The sequence below is a fragment of the Miniopterus schreibersii genome (assembly GCF_964146895.1).
Source record: "Miniopterus schreibersii genome assembly, chromosome: 12".
Taxonomy (NCBI): Eukaryota; Metazoa; Chordata; class Mammalia; order Chiroptera; family Miniopteridae; genus Miniopterus; species Miniopterus schreibersii.
This window is the reverse complement of record NC_138112.1, coordinates 73,844,864-73,866,634: the sequence shown is the minus strand read 5'-3', so window position 1 is coordinate 73,866,634 and position 21,771 is coordinate 73,844,864. Positions and strand designations below refer to the sequence as shown.

Below are 21,771 nucleotides of genomic sequence, written 5' to 3'. Positions count from 1 at the left end.
CGGCCACCTCCCGGCCCCTGGGTCTAGCTCGGCCACTGAGCACGCCCGCAGGGCGACCCCCACATTTTACCTCCCGCGCAGCGTTGGCCGAGCTCCGCGGTCAGCTGCCCGCCGAGTCTCTCCCGGGAAGCCCCGGCGTGGGCCTCGGGTTCCCCAGGGCCTCCCCCGAGCGAGGCTGCCCCCTGCGCCTGGCCGCGACGGTCCCTGAACGGGGCCACGGGCGTGGCGTCCCGACCGGACCCCCGGGGCCGCCCTGGACGCTCCCGTCTGCTCCTGGGGGCCCCACAAGCCAGGGCTCGCCACCCTGCTCGGAACCCCCAGCGCCCCTGGCCCTGCACGGCACCCACGGGCACGTCCCGCACGCGCCGCGCAGGCTCCCGCCCGTCGCCCGGCTCTTCCCGCCCGTCGCCCGGCTCTTCCCGCCCGCGCTCTCAGCCAGCCCTCCCCCTGGGCCAAGTCCCCCTTCGTCCCGCCCCAACCGAGCCCCGGGCCGCCCCTGCTTTCCTCCATCGCGGCGCGAACTGGCCGGCCACACACCGCGCGGGGCGCGGGGCGCGGGGCTCGGGGCTCGGGGCTCGGGGCCCACGGAGCCCTGGGCGCACTGGGGCGGGACCGCGGCGGGCTGCGGTCCTCGCGGCGCCGCGCTCCTGCGGGAGCCGCGCACAGGGCCCCGTGGCGCTCGGCGCACGACCGACAGGACCCCGCAAAGCTGCAGGTCCCCAGCGCGCCCTCCCGCCCGCCTCGCCGTGGGGGCGGGGGCCAGGCTGGGGGCGGGGCCCGTGGGCGGGGCCCAGGTGAGCCGGAAGCTGCTCCCATTGGTCCTGGCGGCGGGCGGCCGTCGGGCTGCACCAACTCCCGGGCGGGGGGCGACGCGGGACGGCCCAGCGGCGGGGCTCAGACACCCCAGGCTTCCCCCCGGACACAGGCGTTCCCGACGTGTGTCCACAATCACTCAGTGTCTCCAGCGCCTCGAGGCCGCGACCGCGTGGAGCGCCGTCTCCCTCCGCGTCGGGCCCCCCTGCGCCCCCTCATCCCATTGGTTCCTCCCAACGGCGGGGCGGGGCGGGGCGGGGCGGGGCGGGGCGGGGCGGGAGGGTCCCGGAAACCGGCCCGTGCACTTCCGGGTCGGGGGGCGCGCGCGCGCGGCGGCGGCGGCCGGGCCTAGTCGAGGCTCTCGCTCGGGTGGCGGCGAGCGCCCGGGGCGGCCGGCGGGGCGCGAGGTTCCCGGGTACGTGCGGGGGTGGCCCCGGCCCCGGGGTCCCTGCCCGTCCCGGCCGCTCGGGCCTCCTCGGGCGCCGCGCGCTTTGTCTGCGGCCTGCCCGGCGGTGCGAGGCCTGCGCCGCGCTGGCCCCGGGCGGACGGGTGGCGGCGGGGACCCCGGGCGGGCGGGGAGGCCTCGCGCCGCGGCTGGGGGATCCCGCGGCCTGCAGGCGCATTTCGGGGTGGCCGCCTTCCTGTCCCGGGCGCGGCGAGCCCACCGCCCCTTCCCGAGGCTCCCCGCCCCCCGCCGTCCCGTGCGCGCGCTCCCGGACCCTCCGCTAACTCGTCCCCAGCTCCCGGTCCACGTTGCTGGTCGGCGTCGTCCACGTCTGGACAGGCCCGTGTGGTCGGGGGGAGGGTCTCCTGGTCCTTAAGTCACCCAGTCTTTACGACAGTCTTGCGGGAGTAGGTGGGACCAGTTTGGGGCCCAGAGAGGTTAAGGAGGTCGCCCCTGTCCCACAGCAACTGGGGGGATTTTAGACTCCGCTTGTTTGTACAGGAACCGAATGGTAACGTGCTTCGTGAGCCAGAATTGGGCCGGCGGTCTCCGGGACACAACCTGAGGCTCAGGTGAGGTTTGACTTGGGACTTTAGCAAGTCTCCCTGGATCGACCGGAGGGGTCTTGGCACCTTCCGGGGGGAGCCGGGCTTTCGAGCTCTCAGCTGCCCTCTCGGTAGCCCCCCGGGGGCCGTCTCAGCTTTCTGACCTCCATCGCAGCTTAGTCCCCAGTGTCACAGCTGTTGTGGCAGATGGTGAATGGCCCTGCCCCGGGCCTGGCACAGTTGCAGTTACCACACCGGAGACTTTTTCGGGTCCTTAGTGATGGTCGGAATTGCAGGTGCTTTGGGTCCCTGAATTTGAAGAGAGGGAAATAACCTCTTTGCTTTAATTTCCCCAGACCTGGAGGCTGTGCAGGAAAGGCAGCCAGAAACCTGGAGGGGCTGTGGGCTTCCTGCAGAAATGGCCTTGGGACTGTGGTCTGAAAGATTTGGACAGAGGCAGGGGTGGAAGTCCACGCAGGCCTATTGGAGCTGGGGTGCTGGTGGGGTCCCTGACTTGTCTCTTCCTTGGTATTGGCGTAGGTGCTGGCTCTGGAAAGTACTTTCAGAGGCTACCCACATCCTTTTTCGGGGTGCTGCCAGTGCACACTGTTGTGTGGCGATGCAGGGTGGGTGTGCAGCCGCAGAACTGGAGCCCTCAACCCTGGTGCAGGAGTCTGCGGAGGCCTTTGGAGGTTCTTCTCCACATCTGTGGTGAAGGACGGCTTGGCCCACAGTTGCAGGCCCTCCTTTGAGTTGGGCCACATTCCTGAGCTGGCATTTCTGGCAAGCACCTGTGCCAACCCCATCAGGGCCTCCTCTGAGGCAGGCCCTGCGACGGCCCCTTACAGGTGGGCCTAGGTCTCCACGCACCAGGGGAGAAGCTGGGTTATTTGTTCATGCCTTAGCCTTCGGGGTTGTGAAGGAGAGCCTTGGGGTGAGGGTCTGCCCTGAGTGCTGCTCCATGGGCTCTAGGCAGCCTTGGGGGTCTGCATTTTCCAGTATATGAAGTGTTCCCTGCTAGGTTTGTGAGTACTCACCTCCTTCCCGGGCTGTGTTTCTGCAGAGCAGGAACTGTGCTGCATGCAGCAGGGGCAGGGTAGGAATGGGGCCAGTTGTCTAGGGTGGCGTTGTGGCATCCAGTGAGAACAGTCTGCTGTGGCCAGAGGTTACAGGTCTTACCTGAGCACCATGGCCCGGCCTTTGCACCCAGGGGACAGGTGCCGAGCTCCAGGACAGGCTGTGGTTGCGTCACATCTTCTGGCCAGGACGAGTGTGCAGGACAGACAGGGTTCTACATTGCTTCTGAGGCACCAGGCACTAGAGGTGCAGACCCTTTGTCCAGTGGGACTGAGGCTGGTTTTCTTTTTTTAAATATATCTTTATTGATTTCAGAGAGAGGAAGGCAGAGGGAGAGAGAGAGAGAGAGAAACATCAGTGATGAGTCGTCATTGACCGGCTGCCTCCTGCACAGCCCCGAGGGGATCAAGCCCACAACCGGAGCATGTACCCTAACCGGGAATTGAACCATAATCTCTGGAATCCTAGATTGACATCAACCGCTGAGCCACGCCTTGCTGGGCGGGGCTGGTTTCCTTTAGGGTACTAGGTTTACTGGGTTAACAATTCCACAAAAGCCTAAGTTTACCATTTCCAGGTACAAGCAACACATGGCAATCGACAGTTTCATCAGATTACTCACTGCCTCACTGTTGTCCTAGAGTTTGGGGCTTTGTGTGGGAAGTGAGGCTGCTGGGTCTGAATTGGCCTTGGCCCCACAGGGGCCTTGTTGTCTTGGAGCATCTGTGTGGTGATAGCCTCTGCCTGGCTGCCTGCATGCGGGGTCCGAGAACGAGAGCCTTACCTGGCTCCTGGGTGCTCTGCTGGCCAAGCCCACCTTCTGGTTCTCACTTTGTGCTTCTGCCTTCTGGTGTCCCATGGGACCCCTCTCCGCCCAGAGGCTGGACTTGGAGGGAAGTGCATTGTGCTGCAGGGAGGGCTTTCTTTGCTGTCGAGTTAATGAATGACTCCCTCTGAGGGGGTTTCACTGAGGGCCACCTGGGAAATGGTGGTGAGCAGCACTGATGAGAAAGGAACCCTTATTTGGTGACCAGAGTTGGGGGCCCTGGTGTAGGAGGAACAGTGTATCTCGCTACACTCGGGAGGTCATTTGTCTAGGTCTCTGTGTGGTCCATGCAGTGGCCTTGCAGAGGAGATAGGACAGGTGTCCCCATTGGGAGATCAGGAGCCCAGGAGGGGGTGGACATGGCAGCCAAGAGGCAGAGCCCAGCCTCTGCTCCGCGTGGCCTTGTGCTGCTCGGGGGATGTTTCTGGGGTGAGCTAATGCTCACGCCTCCCAATGGGGCTCAGGACCGGAGGCCAGGCTGACCACCTTGGCTGAGAGGGTCTGTTAGAGGAGTGCCCCAGCTGTCACCCAGGCCTTTCTGGTGACCACCCCTGTCGAGAGCCCTGCTTTGCCTCAGCTCCTGATAAGCCATTTCATCCAAACAAAAACTGCCCGCTGAGGCTAAATTAGGTTTGTTAGAAGTTGTGATCTGACTGAATGTGGCTCTGTAGATAAGAACTTCCATTACTTCGTGGTCGGCATTGTGGGTGTCTATCCTCTCTCTCAGCTCTGCCTCCCTGTCCTGCAGATAGATACGTCACCGTAGATGTGGGTGGAGAGGGGCAGTCACTCTTCCCGAGGGGAGCTGTACAGCCTGGCACAGTTGAGGATGACCTGATTCTGGTTCCTTTCAGCCTGAACTCCAATGTCCAGCAATGGATGACGACAGCCTAGATGAGCTTGTGGACCAAAGCCCGGGGCAGTGTGCACACCCGCGACTCAATGCCGCCCCTCTGGCCAGTGATGCTGGTGAGCCACCGCCCCGTTCTGCCAGAGCCTCGTGCGAAGGCTCATGGCCTGAACCTCTCAGGAGAAGCAGGGTCACCATGTTTTCATCACGTGGTCAGCTGCTGGGAAAGCTGAGGTCCTGCCCTGGCCAGGTTGCTCAATGGTTAGAGTATTGCCCCTACACCAAAAGGTTGCTGGCTCGATTCCTGGTCAGGGCTCATACCTAGGTTGCAGGTTTGATCCCGCTTTGGGGAATGTACTAGAGGTGGCTGATGGATATGTCTCTGTCACATCAATGTCTCTCTCTCTCCCTCCTGTCTCTCTGGCATAATAAACCTGTCCTCTGGTGAAGATAAAGAAATGTTGGGCTCCCTTTGGCGGTTGTCTAGATGATATCTACGTTTTTCAGTCTTATTTTTTGTTCTTAAATTTCAGAAGTGGTATGTTCTTTTATCTTTTGTTAAATTCTCACCCAAGGATATTTTCCCATTCATTTTTAGAGAGGGAGGGAGGGAGACAGACATCCGTCCACGTGAGACAGACATATCTGTTGGTTGCCTCCTGCATGTGCCCTGACTGGGGCTCGGGATCGAACCTGCGTCCCTCAGGTCCGCAGGCTGATGCTCTAACGACTGAGCCAAACCGGCCAGGGTGTCTTTTGTCTTATTTTTAATGCAAGCAATGCAGACATAGATAGAGCAAAAGGATTCTGCTTTTCCTGTGTCTGTCCCCACCGAGCCCCACCTCACTCTCTCTTGCCTCCGTTGCACGTGCCTTCTGCACACCTCTCTGTACCCACGCACCAGCCCTTGTTCCACCTCGGTTGTGATTCTGCCTGGGCCTGTGTTTTTGCCTTTTTCGGTCAAGAAGAAAGCAGTGACGGAGACAGTGGGGGCTCTGAGGACACGGGCAGTGAGCTCAGCGACAGCACCGATGGAGAAGACGAGGAGGAGGACCTGGAAGACGGATCTGGTGAGAATGCTGCTGTTGGAGCAGCTTCCTGTGTCTCCCCGCTGTGATGGGACAGTTGCTTATAAAACATCCTTAGCAAAATTGTTGCCTTGACCACGCTGGCCATGGAGGGGTGAGATGTTGGGGAGAAAGTCCTTGGCAGAGTGGGCCTTGTGGGACAGTCCCCTGCGGTGAGTCCTGGGGCGATGGCTCACATTCTTGTAACACTTCCTTTTGGCTTGATGAGTCGATTCCCTAGAAGAGTTTCTGGTGAGGGCAGGAGATTAAAATGCACAAGAGCGTGGAGTAGCAGGAACGGCAGTTTCCAGGGAGAGAGAAGCATCCACACTTCCTGGCAGAATCAACGACGGGCTTGGAGCTCCGCCCTTCAGGCTCTGCGTCCCGGGCAGATTTACAGGGAATGACCAGGACATGGTGGCTCAGTGGCTCTCACCTGTGCTTGCTCTTTTTTTTTTTTCTTTAGGTTTTTATTGATTTAGGAGAGAGAGGAAGGAGAGAGAGACATTGACGTGAGAGTCACGTTGATTGGCAGCTGCCTCCTGCACACACTCTACTGGGGATCGAACCCACAACCCAGGCATGTGCCTTGACCAGGAATTGAACCGGAGACCTGATTCAGTTGCTCAGGATGATGCCCTCCTCCAGGGTCACTGCTCGTTGACAAAAGTCAGGTCCTCGAGGTGCAGGGCTACAGTCCTGTTTCTGGCTGGCTGTTGGGCAGGCACTGTTCTCAGCTCCTGACGGCCGCCTTCGGCCACCCCGCAGGAATACTTCTCCACTTCTCTGCAGCCAGCCAGAGAAAACTGCCATGGAGAGCTAGCTGGATGAGGCTGAGCTAACCCGGTAACTCCTCTGCCACATAGTAGCAGGGTCACAGGGCGATCGCTGTGGTGGGCACTGGTCCTGATGCACTCAAAGGGGTTGGATGGGCGGAGGCTTGGGGCAGGTAAGGCTGCCATACCTCTCGCTGTTCTCTGTCCCAGTGCAGTTGGTCTTTGTTTTAGAGGAGCTTGGGAAGGACAGAAAACTAAACACATTGGCTGACGTGTTCAACCAAAACCGTCTCCTTATGTTTTTGCTGACCGAGGTCCCAGCCTCAAAATCTCTCTGACACTGGCTAGCACTATGTGGCCAAATGGTCTGCTTAGGAACTTGTGCTCTCTGCACCCCAGGAGAAAGAAAAGTAGGGGACCACTAAGGGCAGTGATGTCTGAAGGCGGATGATTCTTTCACACCTTGTTTCGAGGAGGGATTGGGAGTACGTGCCGCTGTTGGGGCCACTGGCCTGGGCAGTTAACCCAGTTGTGCCCTGCCCCACAGGGCCTGATTCTGCACAGGACCAGGGCTTGAGCTGCTGGGGCTGCTCAGTCAGTGCCGTGTCCCCTGGGTGAGATGCCCAGTGACAGTCACAACTGGTGGGGCTGTAGGCCAGACTAGGTCTGTCCCTCAGTTTGGGGCTTGGGAACCTGGTTTCCTGGGGGTAGCGGTAGCTCACAATGTTACGTTTTCTCTTTCTCTGGGTTCTGAAGATTCCGGAGATGACGAGGACCTGGAAGTGGTGGCGGTAGCTACACAGAGGAAGCTGGAGGCCAATGGCGCGTCTAATTCTGATGATGATGCTGAAAGCTGCCCGATTTGTCTCAACACTTTCAGGGATCAGGCTGTGGGGACACCAGAGAACTGTGTCCATTACTTCTGCCTGGACTGTATCTTGGAATGGTCCAAGGTGAGGCGGCTTCTCTTTGAGGCTCTTCTTGTCTGTTTATGAGTGACCCAGCCTGTGCCAGGCCTCTTGCTGGGCCAGCTCTGCTCTGCAGCTGAAGTTGGGGCCAAGGCGTTGAGTGGTAGCATGGTCCTCCTTTCCTCCTGCGCTGCTGTTTGGGTGGTGGGGGCTGTGCACTGCAGGGGAAGCAGGAGAGGGAGCAACATTGTTGACGGGCCAGTGATCCTGGGGGCTGCCTGCCACTGAGGAGTCAGCTGTGCTCAAGTGCTGCTCAGGTACACGGTGGGTGGGTCATCTCACAGATGCGGAGGGGCATGAGGGTTGACAGTGCTGAGTCATGGTGACCTGCAGGGAAAGGGGCCATCCTAGATCAGGTGAAGGGCATTTACCAGAAACATGCCGTGCATCTCCTGGTGAGCTCCAGAAGCAGCGCTCCTACTTTTTAACTTCGTCGTGAACATTTCAAAGACGTGGACTAGTACCAGGATGAGTGAGGTGCACCCCATGTCCTTGGGAACTGTTAGCTCTGCCGTGTTGCTGTCTCACACTTCACCCCACCCGAGACTCCACCAGCATAGGCACAGTCCACCTCGATTCCCTTCACTCCTATGGACATGCTGCGTGCATGTGCCCAGCTCTCCTTCTACTTGCACGAGATGATGACTTCTGTCTCTCACTGCTGTGTCCCCAGCCGCTTAGCTCAGGGCCTGGTATACGGAGACATCTGTAAAAGTTTGGTCTTCAGTGTAAAGGCATTTTGATAGATTCCAGGTGCATTCTTTATTTTGAGTGTGATGTTAATGGTGAAAGTGATCGTACAGGATCCCGACACAGTTTCTATTTCTTACAGAATGCCAATTCCTGTCCCGTCGATCGGACCATATTTAAATGTATTTGCATTCGAGCCCATTTTGGTGGGAAAGTCCTGAAGAAGGTGAGTGTCAACGCTGTGTGGAGAACCCCCCCAACCCTACTACTTGTGTTCCTTACTTGGTCCCTGTTTCGTGGGAAAACACGCTTTCAAAGTTGCTTTCCTGAGACAAGTGAGTATTGGTCCCATGCTTTTCAGAAACCCACCAAACTGCCATTCACAGCTGGGAACGGGAAGCCCGTGGCTGCAGGCGCTGCCCTGTCTGCTGGCTATCTGGGTTCTGGGGGAGGCGGGCACTGCAGGGGAAGTACAGTCAGCAGTTTCCCAGGCTTCCTCTTCTCCACTCCTGCACATGCACTTCTACATCTCAGAGCTGCCCTAAGCCACGGCAGCCACGGGGAGAGGAAAGCTCAGGTGCGGCCCAGGCTGGGGATGTTGCCGGTTCTCTTGGGACCAGGTTTCGGATGCTTTTATGCTTTTTAGAGATTTGAAGGGCCTCCACACATCTGATGTTGAGGACCAGCATTAGAGAGGCTCATAGGGATGTCCCTTAGATCTAAATACAAGGAAAAGCCATGAGGGTCTCACAGCTGCAGACCTGCTGTTTACAAAGTGCACAAAGCCACAGGTGCCTGGGGCCTGGACTCCTCATTGGCATATTTCTGCTGAGACTGTGTCCTATCATGTGCTCCCGGGTCTGCTGCAGGTGGCAACTTTGGTTCTGCTGGCTCAGGCCTCCTGTCTCTGCCCTGGGCCCTCTGCCCCCTAGCCCCAGAGCCTGGGCCTTGGGCAGCCTAAGGCCTCTGGGTGTGTGGGCGGTTTCTCCATAGGCACTATTTATTCACTTGGAGAGTCTGCCAGTTAAGTGTGTGGATCCTACGCTCCTCTGTGTGTGAGGGGCGAGAGTCCACGATACATGCACCTGGTCTAGGTGGAGAGCGCAGGCTGACAGTGACTCCACATGCAGTCCCAGGTCCCTGCCTGGTGCTAGATACAGGCAGAGGGGTGTGTTTACTTGTCACAGGGCTGACAGTTGCAGGAAGTGATCTTCGGGGTGGGCAGGGAGTGTGTCCACCAACAGGGCTTGAATGATTGCAGCTAATTAATTGTGCCCCCTGAGAATGCCTGTCTGTGGGAGGTGTTCTCTGTGCACCCCATGTCTGTTTGGAGTCGTGTTTCTGTGTCTTTGCCTGATTATAGGACAGTGTCTGAGAGTTTAGTACCTGCTGCCTGAAGGCTTTTTCCTGTTCTTGCAGTCACCTGGGGTGCGTGGGGCGGCCTCCCTCCATCTTCAGGGCCCTGCTGTCTGCTGCTTCCTCTGCCCAGGGCCCTCCCGTGGGCACCACTCTGTTTTCTGTTAAATCAGTTTTTCTTCTTCTTGGTTAACTACCTTGAGATGGCTAGAAAACATAAAAATCACTGTATGTTTGTTAATTCCGAGCCTCTGGGTTGGTCTGTGGAGCACATCAAGATCTTGAGAAGCTGATCGAGCAGCTCCAGGTCAGCCGCAAACAGTCCTGCTGGGTGTAGACTGTAGGTTGGGCTCCCCTTGCCATGTGCACAGCAGTGCCTTCTGCCTCCAGATCCCTGTGGAGAACTCCAGGGCCGGGCAGCAGGAGGAGGAGGACCCCACCTTCTGCGAGGTGTGTGGCCGCAGCGACAGGGAGGACCGCCTACTCCTCTGCGATGGCTGTGATGCTGGGTGAGTGCAGGGCCCCTATGTCCCTGGCACACAGGAAGTCCATTTGTGCACTGCAGAGCGCAGCCTGTTGAAGGGAAGGCCTGCGGGGCTGCACGCCATCCACAGACCTGCACCGCGGTCTCAGGTTGCCCAGGCCCCGCACTCAGATGTCTGCACCCAGCACCCGGGGTTTTGTGGCATCAGTTGGTATTAGCAGGCCCTGCAGGCCCTTCTGATTATTGCCATTTACACTCTCTGCTTGTTCCCAGAGATATTCTAAGACTGCTTGGAGAGATGGATGTCATATACCTAGACAAAGGAAAAGCCCAGGAAAACCGACATGGGGACGAGGGGCTCGCGAGCATCAGGGTCGGGTTTGTGCTAGGCTTTTTCTCCTGCCAGGCCAGGCTCCAGAGGGTGGGGCTCTCGTGACTGCCTCCCTCACAGCTGCCTGTCTCCCTCCACGGCTCTCCCTCCACAGCTCGGGCCCTGTGTCCTGCACCCTGACTTTAGGAGCCCCTTCCTGTCACTGTCATAGGCCTCTCCCCGGGTGAGGCTGTTGGAGCTGTAACTCACAAAACCTCCTTTTTCCTTAGGCTTTTGAATTGAGAGTATAACTCTTAGTTCTGTGAATTCTTTGTCTTTAGTATATCTTTACTGATTTCACAGAGAGGAAGGGAGAGGGGGAGAGAGAAACATCAATGATGAGAGTCATTGATCAGCTGCCTCCTGCATGCCCCCTGCTGGGGATCAAGCCCACAACCCAGGCATGTGCCCTGACCGGGAATTGAACCGCAGTCTCCTGGATCCTTGGTCGATGCTCAACCACTGAGCCATGCCAGCCAGGCTGCCTCTGGTTTTTTTAATTTAAAGGTGTTTATTCACTAGGGAGATACCCTTAGGACCGCAGCACCACATTGTGGTCTTGGCGCATCTGGACGCTGCTTTCTGGCATGCGGGGTGCAAGTGAGCCTGGGGCCTGTGTCTGATTGGCCTTTTGCTCCTATAGGTACCACATGGAATGTTTGGACCCCGCTCTCCAGGAGGTGCCGGTGGACGAGTGGTTCTGTCCAGAGTGTGCCGACCCTGGAGCTGCTGCCCCTCCTGCAGGTAGTGCTGCTTCCTCGGTGACTGGTCTGCCCAGAGCAGGGGCAGTCAGGGCCTCTGTTGAGCCTAGGGGTGGGGGTTCTGGGTGGGAGCTGGGGAACCGAGCTCCAGCCCTGTGGGTCTGGAGGCACTGGCTGTGCAGCAGCCCAGGATCTCCTTTCTTCCCAGACTCGGATCCCGTGACTGAGGAGGAAGTTTCCCTGCTCTTGGTTGATGTGGTGCCCACTGCCAGCCGGCTGCGGCCTCGCGCAGGGCGGACCCGGGCCATTGCCAGGACCCGGCAGAGCGAGCGAGTCCGAGCCACTGTGAACCGGAACCGCATGTCCACGGCCCGGAGCATCCAGGTGGGCACTCTCCCTCCAGGTCTGGGCCACCACATGGGGCTTCAGGGCAAGCTGTCGCCTGCAGTTGGGTGTCTGCCTGTGAGAAGCATCGCTAGATTGGGAGTGAGTGAGAAGACTGGGGGCACTTGGGCCCGGTACCCTCATCACAAATGCCACTGCTACCACCGGTTCCCAGAGCAGATGCCTGCAGTCCCGATGTCCTATCCCGTGGGCTCTGCTCCTCTTCTGCGTGGAGCACCGTTTGCTCCTCGAGTGCCTGGCCCTCCTCATCTGCCTGCACCCTGAACCTACTTCCTGGGAGGCCTCCCTTCCCACCCAGGCCTGTCTCCACTGGGTTCCTGCCCTTGGAAAGCACCCTGCAGTCAGTCTGTTGGAAGCGAGTGGGTGATGCCAGCTGGAAGCAGTGGGCCCAGGGTTGTGTGTGTGTGTCCCCAGTGGCATTGCCTGGGGCCCTCGCAGGGAGGGTGCTGTGAGCAAGCCTGGCAGCCACCCTGCCCACCAACACCACCTACTATGCAGCATGTCCCAAGGTACCTGGTGTCTTCTGTGCTTGATGAGACCATCGAAGCTGTTGCCTCTGGTCAGAGCACTGCCGTGTATCAGCGCCCCACGACGCCACGGGCCCCCGCTAAACGGAGGAGGAAAGCAAGTAAGCGGGCGTGGTGGCTTTGCTGGGTGGGTCTCTGACAGCACAGGACCTGGTTGCTCTCTGCACCCGATTCCCTCGGGCTGCAGTTCCCACGGGAGCACTCCCATCAGGGGGTCTAAGTGCGCTTCACCTCTGAGCGCCACTGGCCATTTGCTCATGGCAGCAGGGTCCATACCCAACCTGCCCTGAAGTGTCTGGGGTCCATGTGCTGGAATCGACAACATGTGGGTGAGGCCCAGGCTGGGGCTTTTCTGCGAAGGAACAGTCGAATGACAAGCTCAGGGTCTTTGCTTGTCTTTCCAAGTGTCCTCGTCCTTTTCTGTGTTTGTTTTGGTCATTTTGTGCCCCTAAGTTCCATGGGTGCGGCCTGGGGAGGAGCTGTTCGGCCGTGAGCATTCCTCCCTCCCTGGGCTCTTGTCCGCAGGATCTTGTCCAGTGGCAGGTCGTCCACACTGCTGCACCCTGTGTTCCTGAGCTCTCATGCTGCTCTGGGTGGCAGCTCCCTTCCCCCTCTAGTGTTTATTGACATCCATGTGGGTGCATGGGTTCCTGCTTTTTGTTTTTATTGATTTCAGAGAGAGGGAGGGAGGGAGAGAAACATCAGTGATGAGAGAATCATTGATCAGCAGCCTCCTGCATGCCCCCTCCCAGGGATTGAGCCCACACCCTGGGCGTGTGTCCTGACCGGGAATCAAACATCAATCTCCTGGATCATAGGTTGATGCTTAACTCCTGAGCCATGCCGGCCAGGCGCATGGTTTCCTGTTTTATTCAGTGGATCATCTGTGGGCTTTTAAAGGTCACCTTAACTAAGACACACATGCAGGAGGAGTGCGTCCACTCCAGGAGCAGTAGTGTGCCTGCCACCCCACCTGCCCTGCGTCCCCTGCCCCACGGCCGGCCTTGGCAGCCTTTGTGTTGCTGTGGGTCAGTCTGCCCTTCATCAGTTTTGGGAACAGGTGTGATGACACCTGAGTATGTGCCCTGGGTGGCTGTTCTGCAGGGACTGCAGCCTGGCGGTTGTGTGTCTGTGGAGTAATTTCTGTGTATTGCTGTGTACATGTGGCCCAGTCTGTCGGTAGGATCTGAGTTGTGTGGTTGCAGCTGTGAGGAAGAGAGGTGCCATGCACATGCCCAAGTCGTGTTGCAGGCCTGTGCTCTCGTCCCAGGTGAGCTGTGGCTGCACTTGTCCAGTTCACGCTCCCATCAGCACCACGAGCTGCAGCTGCCCCACATCCTCCCTGTGCCAGGTTGTGGTGCTGTATCCCCACCATGGGCGCCATGACAGTCTGCTGCTCTGGGACCTGCCTAGCGTGGGCAGGCCTGTCTTTGCATCCTGTCCTCTCGTGGCCTCTCTGTGGGAGCCAGACGTCTGTCATTGTTCGTGGCCCGTTTTAGTGGACAGCACTGAGGTGTCCACCCTCATGTCACACTGATTCTGGAGTTAAAGTTCAGCGTCATGGGCTTTAACTTCTGTTCTCTTGCGTGTGTGTCCCTTTCTGATGTCAGAAACCCCACTTCCCAGTCCTGTGTTTCTCGCTTGCTTCCCCCGTGGCCCCGAGCAGCCTGAGGGAGAGCCTCCGTGCTGCCGTGCTGAGGCCTGTCCAGCTGGGATGCGGCCTCACCTCCGAGGCGGCCTGTGGCTCTGGTTACGCATCATTTGCTTTACTTGAGGTTTTGTGTGTGCGTTTGCTTTGCTAGTGAGGTTCTCACAGACGTAGGTCAGACCTGCGCCTGTGGACAGGCAGCAGAAACTGCTGTGAGGTGCTCAGCTGCCCTCTTCCGGTCCCACCTCCTGGTCGAGGCGCCTCGTCTGCACCCCGCTCTTTCCTCCCCCAAGTCCTTGTCATTGCCGTTCTCTTCTTTGTCCCAGAAGAGGGAGTCTTTTCTTTAAATTCCACCACAGCCCTTGGGCCTGAGAAAAGGAGTAGCACTTGCCCAACCCCGAGAGGGCCAGTCAGTGTTGAACGTTCTAATTGTGTCATAAATGCCATAGAATTTTAAAGAATCGTCTGTTTGAATCCAGAGCCAAGTAAGATCCGTGTTGGCTGCTGGCTGTGTTCTCCAGGTCATAGAGTGTCCCTGTCAGCTTTGCCCACTGCATTTCGGCCTGTGGTTGGAGCCTGGAGGCTCAGGCTGGCCCAGGTGGGAGTCTGGTTTGGCTGGTTCTGTTTGAGTTGCCTGGGAGGTTGACCTCTTTCCATCAGAGCTCAGGCACTGGGACCTTGAGGGGAGGCTGACCTGCACCAGCTGCTGCCCAGTGGTGGGCTTTAGGGACAGGCTTTCCATGCCCTGGTCTGGCCTCAATGCCAGACCTCAGCACCACTGTGTTGCTCAGTAGCCCTCAGTGGAGGTTACATAGGGTTCAGCACCATTGTGAGCTCACAGATACAGATGGAGGGTGTGTGTTGTACTAGTGTGTGCCAGGGCTGGTCCAGTTGTCTTCCCTGGTGTCCCTGCCTCCATGCCGAGGTTCCTGTGCCGCTCAGGTGCCAGGGCGTCTGGAGTTCAAGTACCTGGGCTGCTGCGCCCCATACTGAGCCAGCCTATGGCAGGCCCAGGGTGGCGGGTCAGGACTGACACTGGTGGGTCTGCAAGGCAGGGTTAGGGTGTTTTAGTAGAAGTGCTCGTGGGTCCTGTTATCAGGTCTCTGGTTACACCTCCTGTGGGTGTAGAGCACAGGCCCCTTGTTGCATCAATCAGGGGTTTGTTTTTTCTAATGATACCCTGTGAAGTCTGCGCTGGTCTCAAAGCCAGGCCTATGGAGCAAGTGGACTGAGTCACGCCATCCTGGGGGTGTGTGGGCGAGCCCTGGAGGGGACGCCAAGGGCGCCCGCAGGGAAGCGCAGACCCTCAGTGTCCTCTCTGTAGGAAGACGGAAGAAAGTGCTGGGAAGGAAGAAAACCCAACCCCGACCGGCTGTGAGGAGCAGGAGCTCCAGGACGAGGTCCAAGAGGCGCCAGAAGAAGAGAAAAGGGAAGACAAAGGTAACGAGTTCTAATTCCTCCCCAGGGAACGGGTCCTGGAAATACCTCCTGTTTGTCAGCGACGCACCCATGAGATGGATGTGTCTGCAGCACAGACTGCCAACAGCCCAGGCGTCCTGAGGGCTGTGCCCCTCCTAGGACAAGTCCTCAGGCTTGCAGGGGGCCACTGGGGGTGTTGCGAGGGCAGCACCCGCAGGGCACAGCTGTCTTGTCCTGGCCTAGGTCCCCAGGTCTGCTGTCACTGGGCCTGCGAGCCATAGGGGCCTGTTGGTGGGCGTAAGGACCTGGTGTGTTGTCTGCTCCAGGTAGTAGAGCCTGTGGCTCTGATCTGGTGTGGACTCAGGCAGTTCACATCCAGGTAGTTTGTCTCACTGATGGTGGTTCTTTTCTTTGGTGCTGCAATCAGAGTGAAGTCACAGCTCGCCGGCGCATTGCAAGGACGCTGGGCCTCCGGAGGCCAACCCGTGGAGCCTGTATCCCTTCTGTGTATAGGCCTGTGGACCCCTCCCTGGGGCTGATGCGCGCGGACATCGGGGCTGCCTCTCTCTCTTTGTTTGGAGACCCCTATGAGCTGGATCCTTTTGACAGGTGACTGCAGGGGGTACTGTGCTGTGCAGGCATCATCTGCAGTTGGGGAGCAAGCTGTCAGCTCCCTCCCCCTTTAGTGTGGCAGTGGGCACATCACCTGTGGTGAGCGAGGTGAAGCCTCAGGGTTGCCATTTGTAGAGTGAGGGAGATGATTCCTGCCTCACAGTTATTCCCAGTGGGTGGTGCAGAAAGAGCTCTGTTTGTGCTCATCCCCAAGCCAGAGAGAAGAGCCACCTGGGGCAGTGCTCAGCCTGTCCTGCTAGGCACTGTGGAGCAGGGGCTGGAGGTTTCGCTTGGGCCTGGGGCATGGGTCACCTGTTCCCTGTTGCCTGTGTCCTTCCTCCAGCAGCGAAGAGCCATCTGCCAGCCCTGCTTCCCCTCTGAGTGCTAAGAGGAGGGTTCTGTCCCGCTCGGCCCTGCAGTCTCACCAGCCCGTGGCCCGTCCCATCTCCATGGGGCTATCCAGGTGGGTCTAGGGAGGGGGGCAGGGCAACAAGGGCCAGGGGTCCTGGCATGGCACTCCATGCTGGCTTGTCTCCACCACCCAGACAGACTTCTGTGGCCCCTCCTCATGGTTCTTGATGAGGAAGCAAGGGTACAGGGGTGACGGGGTAGGGCAGGAGCCCAGCTGCTTTGCTGTGCTTTTGGCTGGATCTCTAATATTGGAGCCTTTGGGGCAAAAAAAGAATTAACTGAACCCATGCAGCAGCAGAGCTACTTATCTGCCAGCTCTGGCCTGTCAGTGCCATCTGCTGATTTCACCCACACACCCTGTTTTCCTCTAGTTGGAGCTTCTGGGTGGGTCTCACACCTTTGTGGGGGGCCAGGCAGGCGGCCTCTTTTCAGCACAGCTTCCAGGACCTGGGGGCCAGGCCGGGGGGACCTGAGGGCAGCTGTGGCAGGGCCTGGTCTGCACCTGCAGGAGGAGCATTCCTGCCATGGTGCCCGAGCCGGACGTGGACGAGGCCCCTGTCCCTGACCTGCTGGGCAGCATCCTGTCAGGCCAGAGCCTCCTGATGATGGACAGCGCCGACATCACCATCCACCGGGACGGCTCGCTCAGCGCCAAGCGGGAAGGTGAGGCAGCCTCCTTGCTCTGGAAAACTGAAATGCGCTTTTCCCAGAGAAGTGCCTGTGGAGGCGCTGAGAGGGCATTTTCTATGCACAGAGGATGCAGAGGAGGGAGGCTTCCTCAGTTGTTTTTCTCTGTTAATTTCCCATCATGTTCTGAACCGTGTTTCTGAGCTGATAACTAGGTGATAAGGAGCCCATGGGCCCCCTCAGCCATCAAGTGGCTGGAGGCAGCCATGCGGAGCCTTCCTAGTGATCTGGGTTCTGGCAGGTTTTCTGGTGGGGTCCAGTGTGGGGACTGGGCAGCCTGTGATGAGCGCTGCTGCAAATCTAACTGGCACATTCTGATCCCAGGTAGCACAGCGGTAGGTAGAAGGGAAGCCCCTGTGGCACCACGAGCATTGGGCCTGCTCAGCCCCCCCCCCACTAGAGGACTGTCCCCCCCCCTCAGGAAACAAATACAAGGAACTCAGCGTGCACCCAGGAAACAAATACAAGGAACTCAGCGTGCATCCTTAGAGGAGTCCTGCTGATACAGAAACAAATCATCAGACATCTTGAAGGGGGTGGGACCTGATTGCTGTTTGCCTTTTTGTTTTTTAGTGCCTGTTTCTTTTCAGCGGAACTCAGTTGGTCTGTCCCGAGGAAGAGAAGGCTCCGGGGCTGGGGCCAGCCTGCAGCCCACAGCACCATGCACAGGGCGCCTGGGAAGCCTGGGGTCATGCTGTCAAAGCAGGTCTACCCCCTCCTGTATCCCTGCACTCAAGTCGGGGGCTGTGGTGAAACTGAACTCCTCCTCAGGGACCCCTCGGTCAGGCCAGGCCCAGAACATGTCACATGGGAGCAGTCCTGGCTTAAAACACCGGGAGGACCTCCAAGTCAGTGGCAACAGTAAGCGTGCTGTGCCTCTTGGATCCTCACCAAAGAGCTTAAACGGCAGCTCTGACTTGCCGGCTGCGAGTGCAGTGCCCGGACAGACCCCAAGGCCAGCTCCCAGGAGAGCAGACATCTCTGAGCTCCCCAGGATACCGAAGATCAGAAGGGATGGCAGTGGGCAGGGGGATGCGTCCCCAGCCCCTTCAGGCAGTCAGCGTGTCGAGATCCCCAGCTCCTGCATCAGCCGGCTGACGGGCAGGGAGGGCCCTGGGCAGCCTGGCCTCGGTGCCCGGGCAGAGGGCGAGCCCCGTGGCAGGGGCCCACAGGAGCCCAGCGTGCACTCAGGAGGCAGTGCTCAGTCCCCAGCCCAGATGGGACCCTCAAGGGGCAAGGGCAGCAGCTCCACCTTTGAGAGCTTCCGAATCAATATTCCTGGGAACACGGCGCAGTCCAGCCGATTCTCCAGCCCTGGCTTCTGCCACACCTTCCGGCCCGTCGACAGTAAGGTGCAGAGGAAGGAGAGCCCCTCACCTGTCTTCTCCCTCAGGAAGACGAAGCAGCTCAGGAGTGAAATCTATGACCCATTTGACCCCACGGGCTCAGACTCCAGTTCTGCAGGCAGCAGCCCCGAGCACCTGGGCTCCAGCCTCCTGCCCTCAGAGATCACTCGCACCATCTCTGTCGGCAGTCCCAAGGCCCCGCCATTGCAGACTGTGCGCTGCGTCACCTCCTACACGGTGGAAACCGTCTTTGGGACGGAGCCCTCGCCCTCCTCCAGGGGGCCTTCCTCCAGCGTGCTCAAGCTCCGGACTGAGGGGCTTGCCAACAGGCTGAGCGAGGAGGAGCCTGCTGGGGGCCAAGACTCAGCCCTCCGGGCTCGGAGGCCGTCCCTGCTGGAGCCCTGGGAGGATGAGGACCAGCCCCCCCCCCGCACCTTCTTTGGCTCTGAGGAGCGGACAGTGACCTGTGTGACAGCGGAGCCAGACGCCCCGCCGACAACCACCCACAGGATTGTGGAGCTGCGGTCTCCATCCCGCTCCCGCTCCTCATCTAGCTCCCGCGGCAGAGAGAGAGACAAGAAACCACAGGCCACCCCCCGGGAGCACAGGAGGACCCGCTCCCGCTCCGCCTCCCACTCCGGGGACAGGAGCTCCCGGTCAGTGTCACCACTGGTGGGTGAAGATCATGCCAGGAAGCCCCAGGCCAAGGCCAGGGCTCGGAGGTCTTCCAGCGACCGCTCCAGCAGCCACGAGCGGGCCAAGCGGAAGAAGGCCAAGGACAGGAACAAGGAGAGGAAGAGGGACTCATGGGGCCGAGGCCGGCGGAGGTCCCGGTCCCGCTCAGGAACCCCTGGCAGCTCCTCACATGAGTATCGTGAGAGCAGGAGGAGGAAGAAGAGGCGTTCGGGGTCCAGGTCTCAGGGGAGGGGGTGCTCTCCCCCCAGCAGCCTGGAGAGGGCCCGGAGGCCCCACCGTCCCAGGGAGAGGAGCCGTGAGCGGCCCAGAGATAGGCGGGGCTCCCGTGAGAGGAGGAAGCGCAGGTCCAGGTCTCCCAGCACAGAGCACAGGTCCCGTGAGCATCGGCGGCCTCGTTCCCGCGAGAAGCGGCCTCGGCTCCGCTCCCGTTCCCGTTCCCGTTCCCGTTCCCGTTCCCGTTCCCGTTCCCGTTCCCGCTCCCCAGAGAGGAAGGTGTCTGTGAGGGAGGCTTCCCCAGCACCCCCTCAGCAGGAGGAGCCGCAGCCGGGGAGGGAGCATCCAGCCAGGATGCCAACCTTGGCAGGAGCTGAGGTTGGGCCAGAAGGGGCTGAGGCTGACAGGGCCCCCCCAAAGGCTCCTCCTGCCGCAGAAGTGCCAGCTGAGTGCCCCCCCGAGGACCTGGATTACGGCGACTCTGTCGAGGCGGGGCATGTCTTTGACGACTTTTCTAGTGAAGGCATCTTCATGCAGCTCGACGACATGAGCTCCCCACCCTCCCCAGAGAGCACGGACTCCTCCTCCCCTGAGCGTGAGCGGGGCTTCCTGCCCAACCCCCCTGTGCCCCCCGCTGCCAGCCAGCACCAGGACACCAGCCTGGCTGTGGCTGTTATCAGAAGGGAGGTGTCGCTGATCCACAGTGAGGACACCGAGCAGTCCCCGCCCTGGGCGGAGGGTCCCCGAGAGAAGGTCTTGTTCCAGCAGGACCAGGCCAAGGCCTTGGTGCCTCATGCTGTGGGGGGCCTGGCCGTGGGCGGGGCACTGGTGGGGAAGGAGGAAGACCCCTGTCAGACTGCGGTACTTCGGGCTAAAGCCCCAGTGAAGAGAGTCACCTGGAACCTGCAGGAGGTGGCAGGCGGCGCTTTGGCTGAGAACAGAGGCCTGCGTGAGTAGGGCGCTCCTGTGGCAGAATGGGCTGGGGCAGTGTGTGGGGCAGCATGGAGTGGCCAGCATTGGGACCCTCTCCCCAGGCGGCTCGGGGCCTCCAGGGTCACATTGGCAGTGTGGGCCCTGGTTGGGGTGGCTGCAGCCCAGGCTGTGGTCCTTGTTGCTGGGATGCTTCTCTGGAATTTTCCAGCCAGGAAGTAGCCTTCCGCCTGGGGTAGCTGCAGAGCACCCACCTCCCCTGTGTTGGTCCTCAGGGACACCGCTCCACAGGCCCCAGCAGCCCCAAGAAGAAGCCTGGGAACCCGAAGATGGGGACTCTGTGGTGGACTCTCAGCAGGCACCCTGCCCCGAGCCCCTTCCTCCTGGTCACATGCTCCCCGAGTCTGTCTTCCCCACTTCAGACCCTGCTCAGGTGGGTGCCGGAGCTGGAGGGAGGAAGGTGACCTTGCACTTGCCATGTGGGCTGCTCCTGGTTGGGTAGGCAGCCTCACAGCAGCCCCCCTCCCACCCACGGGTCTCCCTGCTCCGGGGGAGGGGCTGGGTGCTGCCAGCACTGGGACACTCAGCCGCTATGTCCTCACCCAGGTGTATAGCCCCAGCCTGCCTCCCTCCCTGGCTCTGCCCTCGAGTGTCCCACCCTATGCACCGGTCAGCCAGCCCACGGTCCAGTTCATCCTGCAAGGGAGCCTTCCCCTGGCCAGCTGCGGGGTGGCCCCCAGCCTGGGCCCAGTGCCCACCGTCCTGACCACAGCCTCCGAGCCGTCTGGCCACGCTGCTGCCACCAACAACTCAGAGGAGAGGATGTCCACTTCCCGGCCAGCCACAGAAAAGGCCAAGAACGAAGAGGTGAGTCCCGCCCCTCCTCCCTGCAGCGTGGCTCAAGCAGGATGGCAGGAAGCACTGTGCCTCTCCAGAGGGCCCTTGAGGCCTCTGCCCTGGCCGTGCAGCCTCCGTGTGGGCGCTCACGCGTGTGCTTGCCCCTAGTACATGAAGAAGCTGCACATGCAGGAGCGGGCGGTGGAGGAGGTTAAGCTGGCCATCAAGCCCTTCTACCAGAAGAGGGAGGTGACCAAGGACGAGTACAAGGACATTCTCCGGAAGGCCGTGCAGAAGGTGAGGGGCTGGCACAGACTCCAGCGTGTAGGGGCAGTGTTCAGCCCTGGGCCCCGCAGCCAAGGCAGCACAGCTCCACACGGGCCCAGGAAGAGTGGTGCTGGGGGTCAGGACAGCCGCCCCTTTACTCGTCACATAGGGCAGATCACAGAGGAGAGTGACACTGTGAGGCGTCTCTGGCCGTCTTGGTGGGACCCTCCGTGTCCCTGGGAGGTGGGTAGAGCAGGCCCTCAGGGCTCGGTCACTGCGACCACTGGCATATGTCCTGGTGTGAAAGGACCTCTGGGTAATTGTGCCGCCCCTCCCTGCCAGATCTGCCACAGCAAGAGCGGAGAGATCAACCCCGTGAAGGTGGGCAACCTGGTGAAGGCGTATGTGGACAAGTACCGGCACATGCGTAGGCATCGGAGGCCGGAGGCTGGCGAGGAGCCTGCTGCCCAGGGCGCCGAGGGCTGAGGCTGCGGCCCTGGTCCCCAGCGGTGCTGTTGGGGAGTGGCAGCAGCAGAAAGCTCTGGGGACCCCCAGCACTGTTTTCAGGGTTCCTGTGATCACACGTGGTCTGTGCCCGTCCTGCTCAGTTTAAACTGGACTTTTTTATGTGTACATTATAGATACACTGTTTCATTGTGTTCTAATTTATCAAAAATGGATTATCTTTAGAAACTTCTCAGTTGACTCAGTACTTGAAAGGTGACCCCTTGACTAAAGCAGGGTTCTCGGAGGGCAAAAGGGCTGCTTGGGCACAGCACAGAGGTGGCTTCTGTTGGCCACTAAG

At 59.9% G+C, this 21,771-nt stretch overlaps 1 protein-coding gene across 5 annotated transcripts; it reads left to right on the top strand.

Moving 5' to 3' along the window:
- Positions 1 to 1,116: 1,116 nt before the first annotated feature.
- On the top strand, positions 1,117 to 21,663 carry PHRF1 (PHD and ring finger domains 1). Of its 5 annotated transcripts, none has more exons than XM_081154576.1 (19): positions 1,117 to 1,228; positions 1,760 to 1,830; positions 4,561 to 4,675; positions 5,525 to 5,626; positions 7,156 to 7,352; positions 8,200 to 8,283; positions 9,804 to 9,922; positions 10,911 to 11,011; positions 11,177 to 11,352; positions 11,872 to 12,001; positions 14,873 to 14,988; positions 15,395 to 15,576; positions 15,926 to 16,042; positions 16,499 to 16,653; positions 17,251 to 19,881; positions 20,138 to 20,295; positions 20,469 to 20,729; positions 20,868 to 20,996; positions 21,309 to 21,663. In XM_081154576.1, the coding sequence occupies exons 3-19, from the start codon at positions 4,582 to 4,584 to the stop codon at positions 21,450 to 21,452; spliced, it is 4,896 nt and encodes a 1,631-aa protein (XP_081010702.1). In that variant the 5' UTR covers positions 1,117 to 1,228; positions 1,760 to 1,830; positions 4,561 to 4,581; the 3' UTR covers positions 21,453 to 21,663. The 5 variants fall into 5 exon arrangements, with proteins under 5 accessions (XP_081010702.1, XP_081010700.1, XP_081010701.1 ...); XM_081154574.1 differs by having other exon boundaries at positions 1,128 to 1,228; positions 15,923 to 16,042; XM_081154575.1 differs by having other exon boundaries at positions 1,138 to 1,228; positions 5,522 to 5,626.
- Positions 21,664 to 21,771: the final 108 nt, after the last annotated feature.

Bases quoted from the DNA above. Each gene is read 5' to 3' on its own strand.
- PHRF1 (XM_081154573.1), top strand. From the start codon at position 4,582: ATGGATGACGACAGCCTAGATGAGCTTGTGGACCAAAGCCCGGGGCAG. The intron at 4,676-5,521 runs GTGAGCCACCGC...TTTTCGGTCAAG, and splicing joins CCCTCTGGCCAGTGATGCTG to AAGAAAGCAGTGACGGAGAC. The intron at 5,627-7,155 runs GTGAGAATGCTG...TGGGTTCTGAAG, and splicing joins GGACCTGGAAGACGGATCTG to ATTCCGGAGATGACGAGGAC.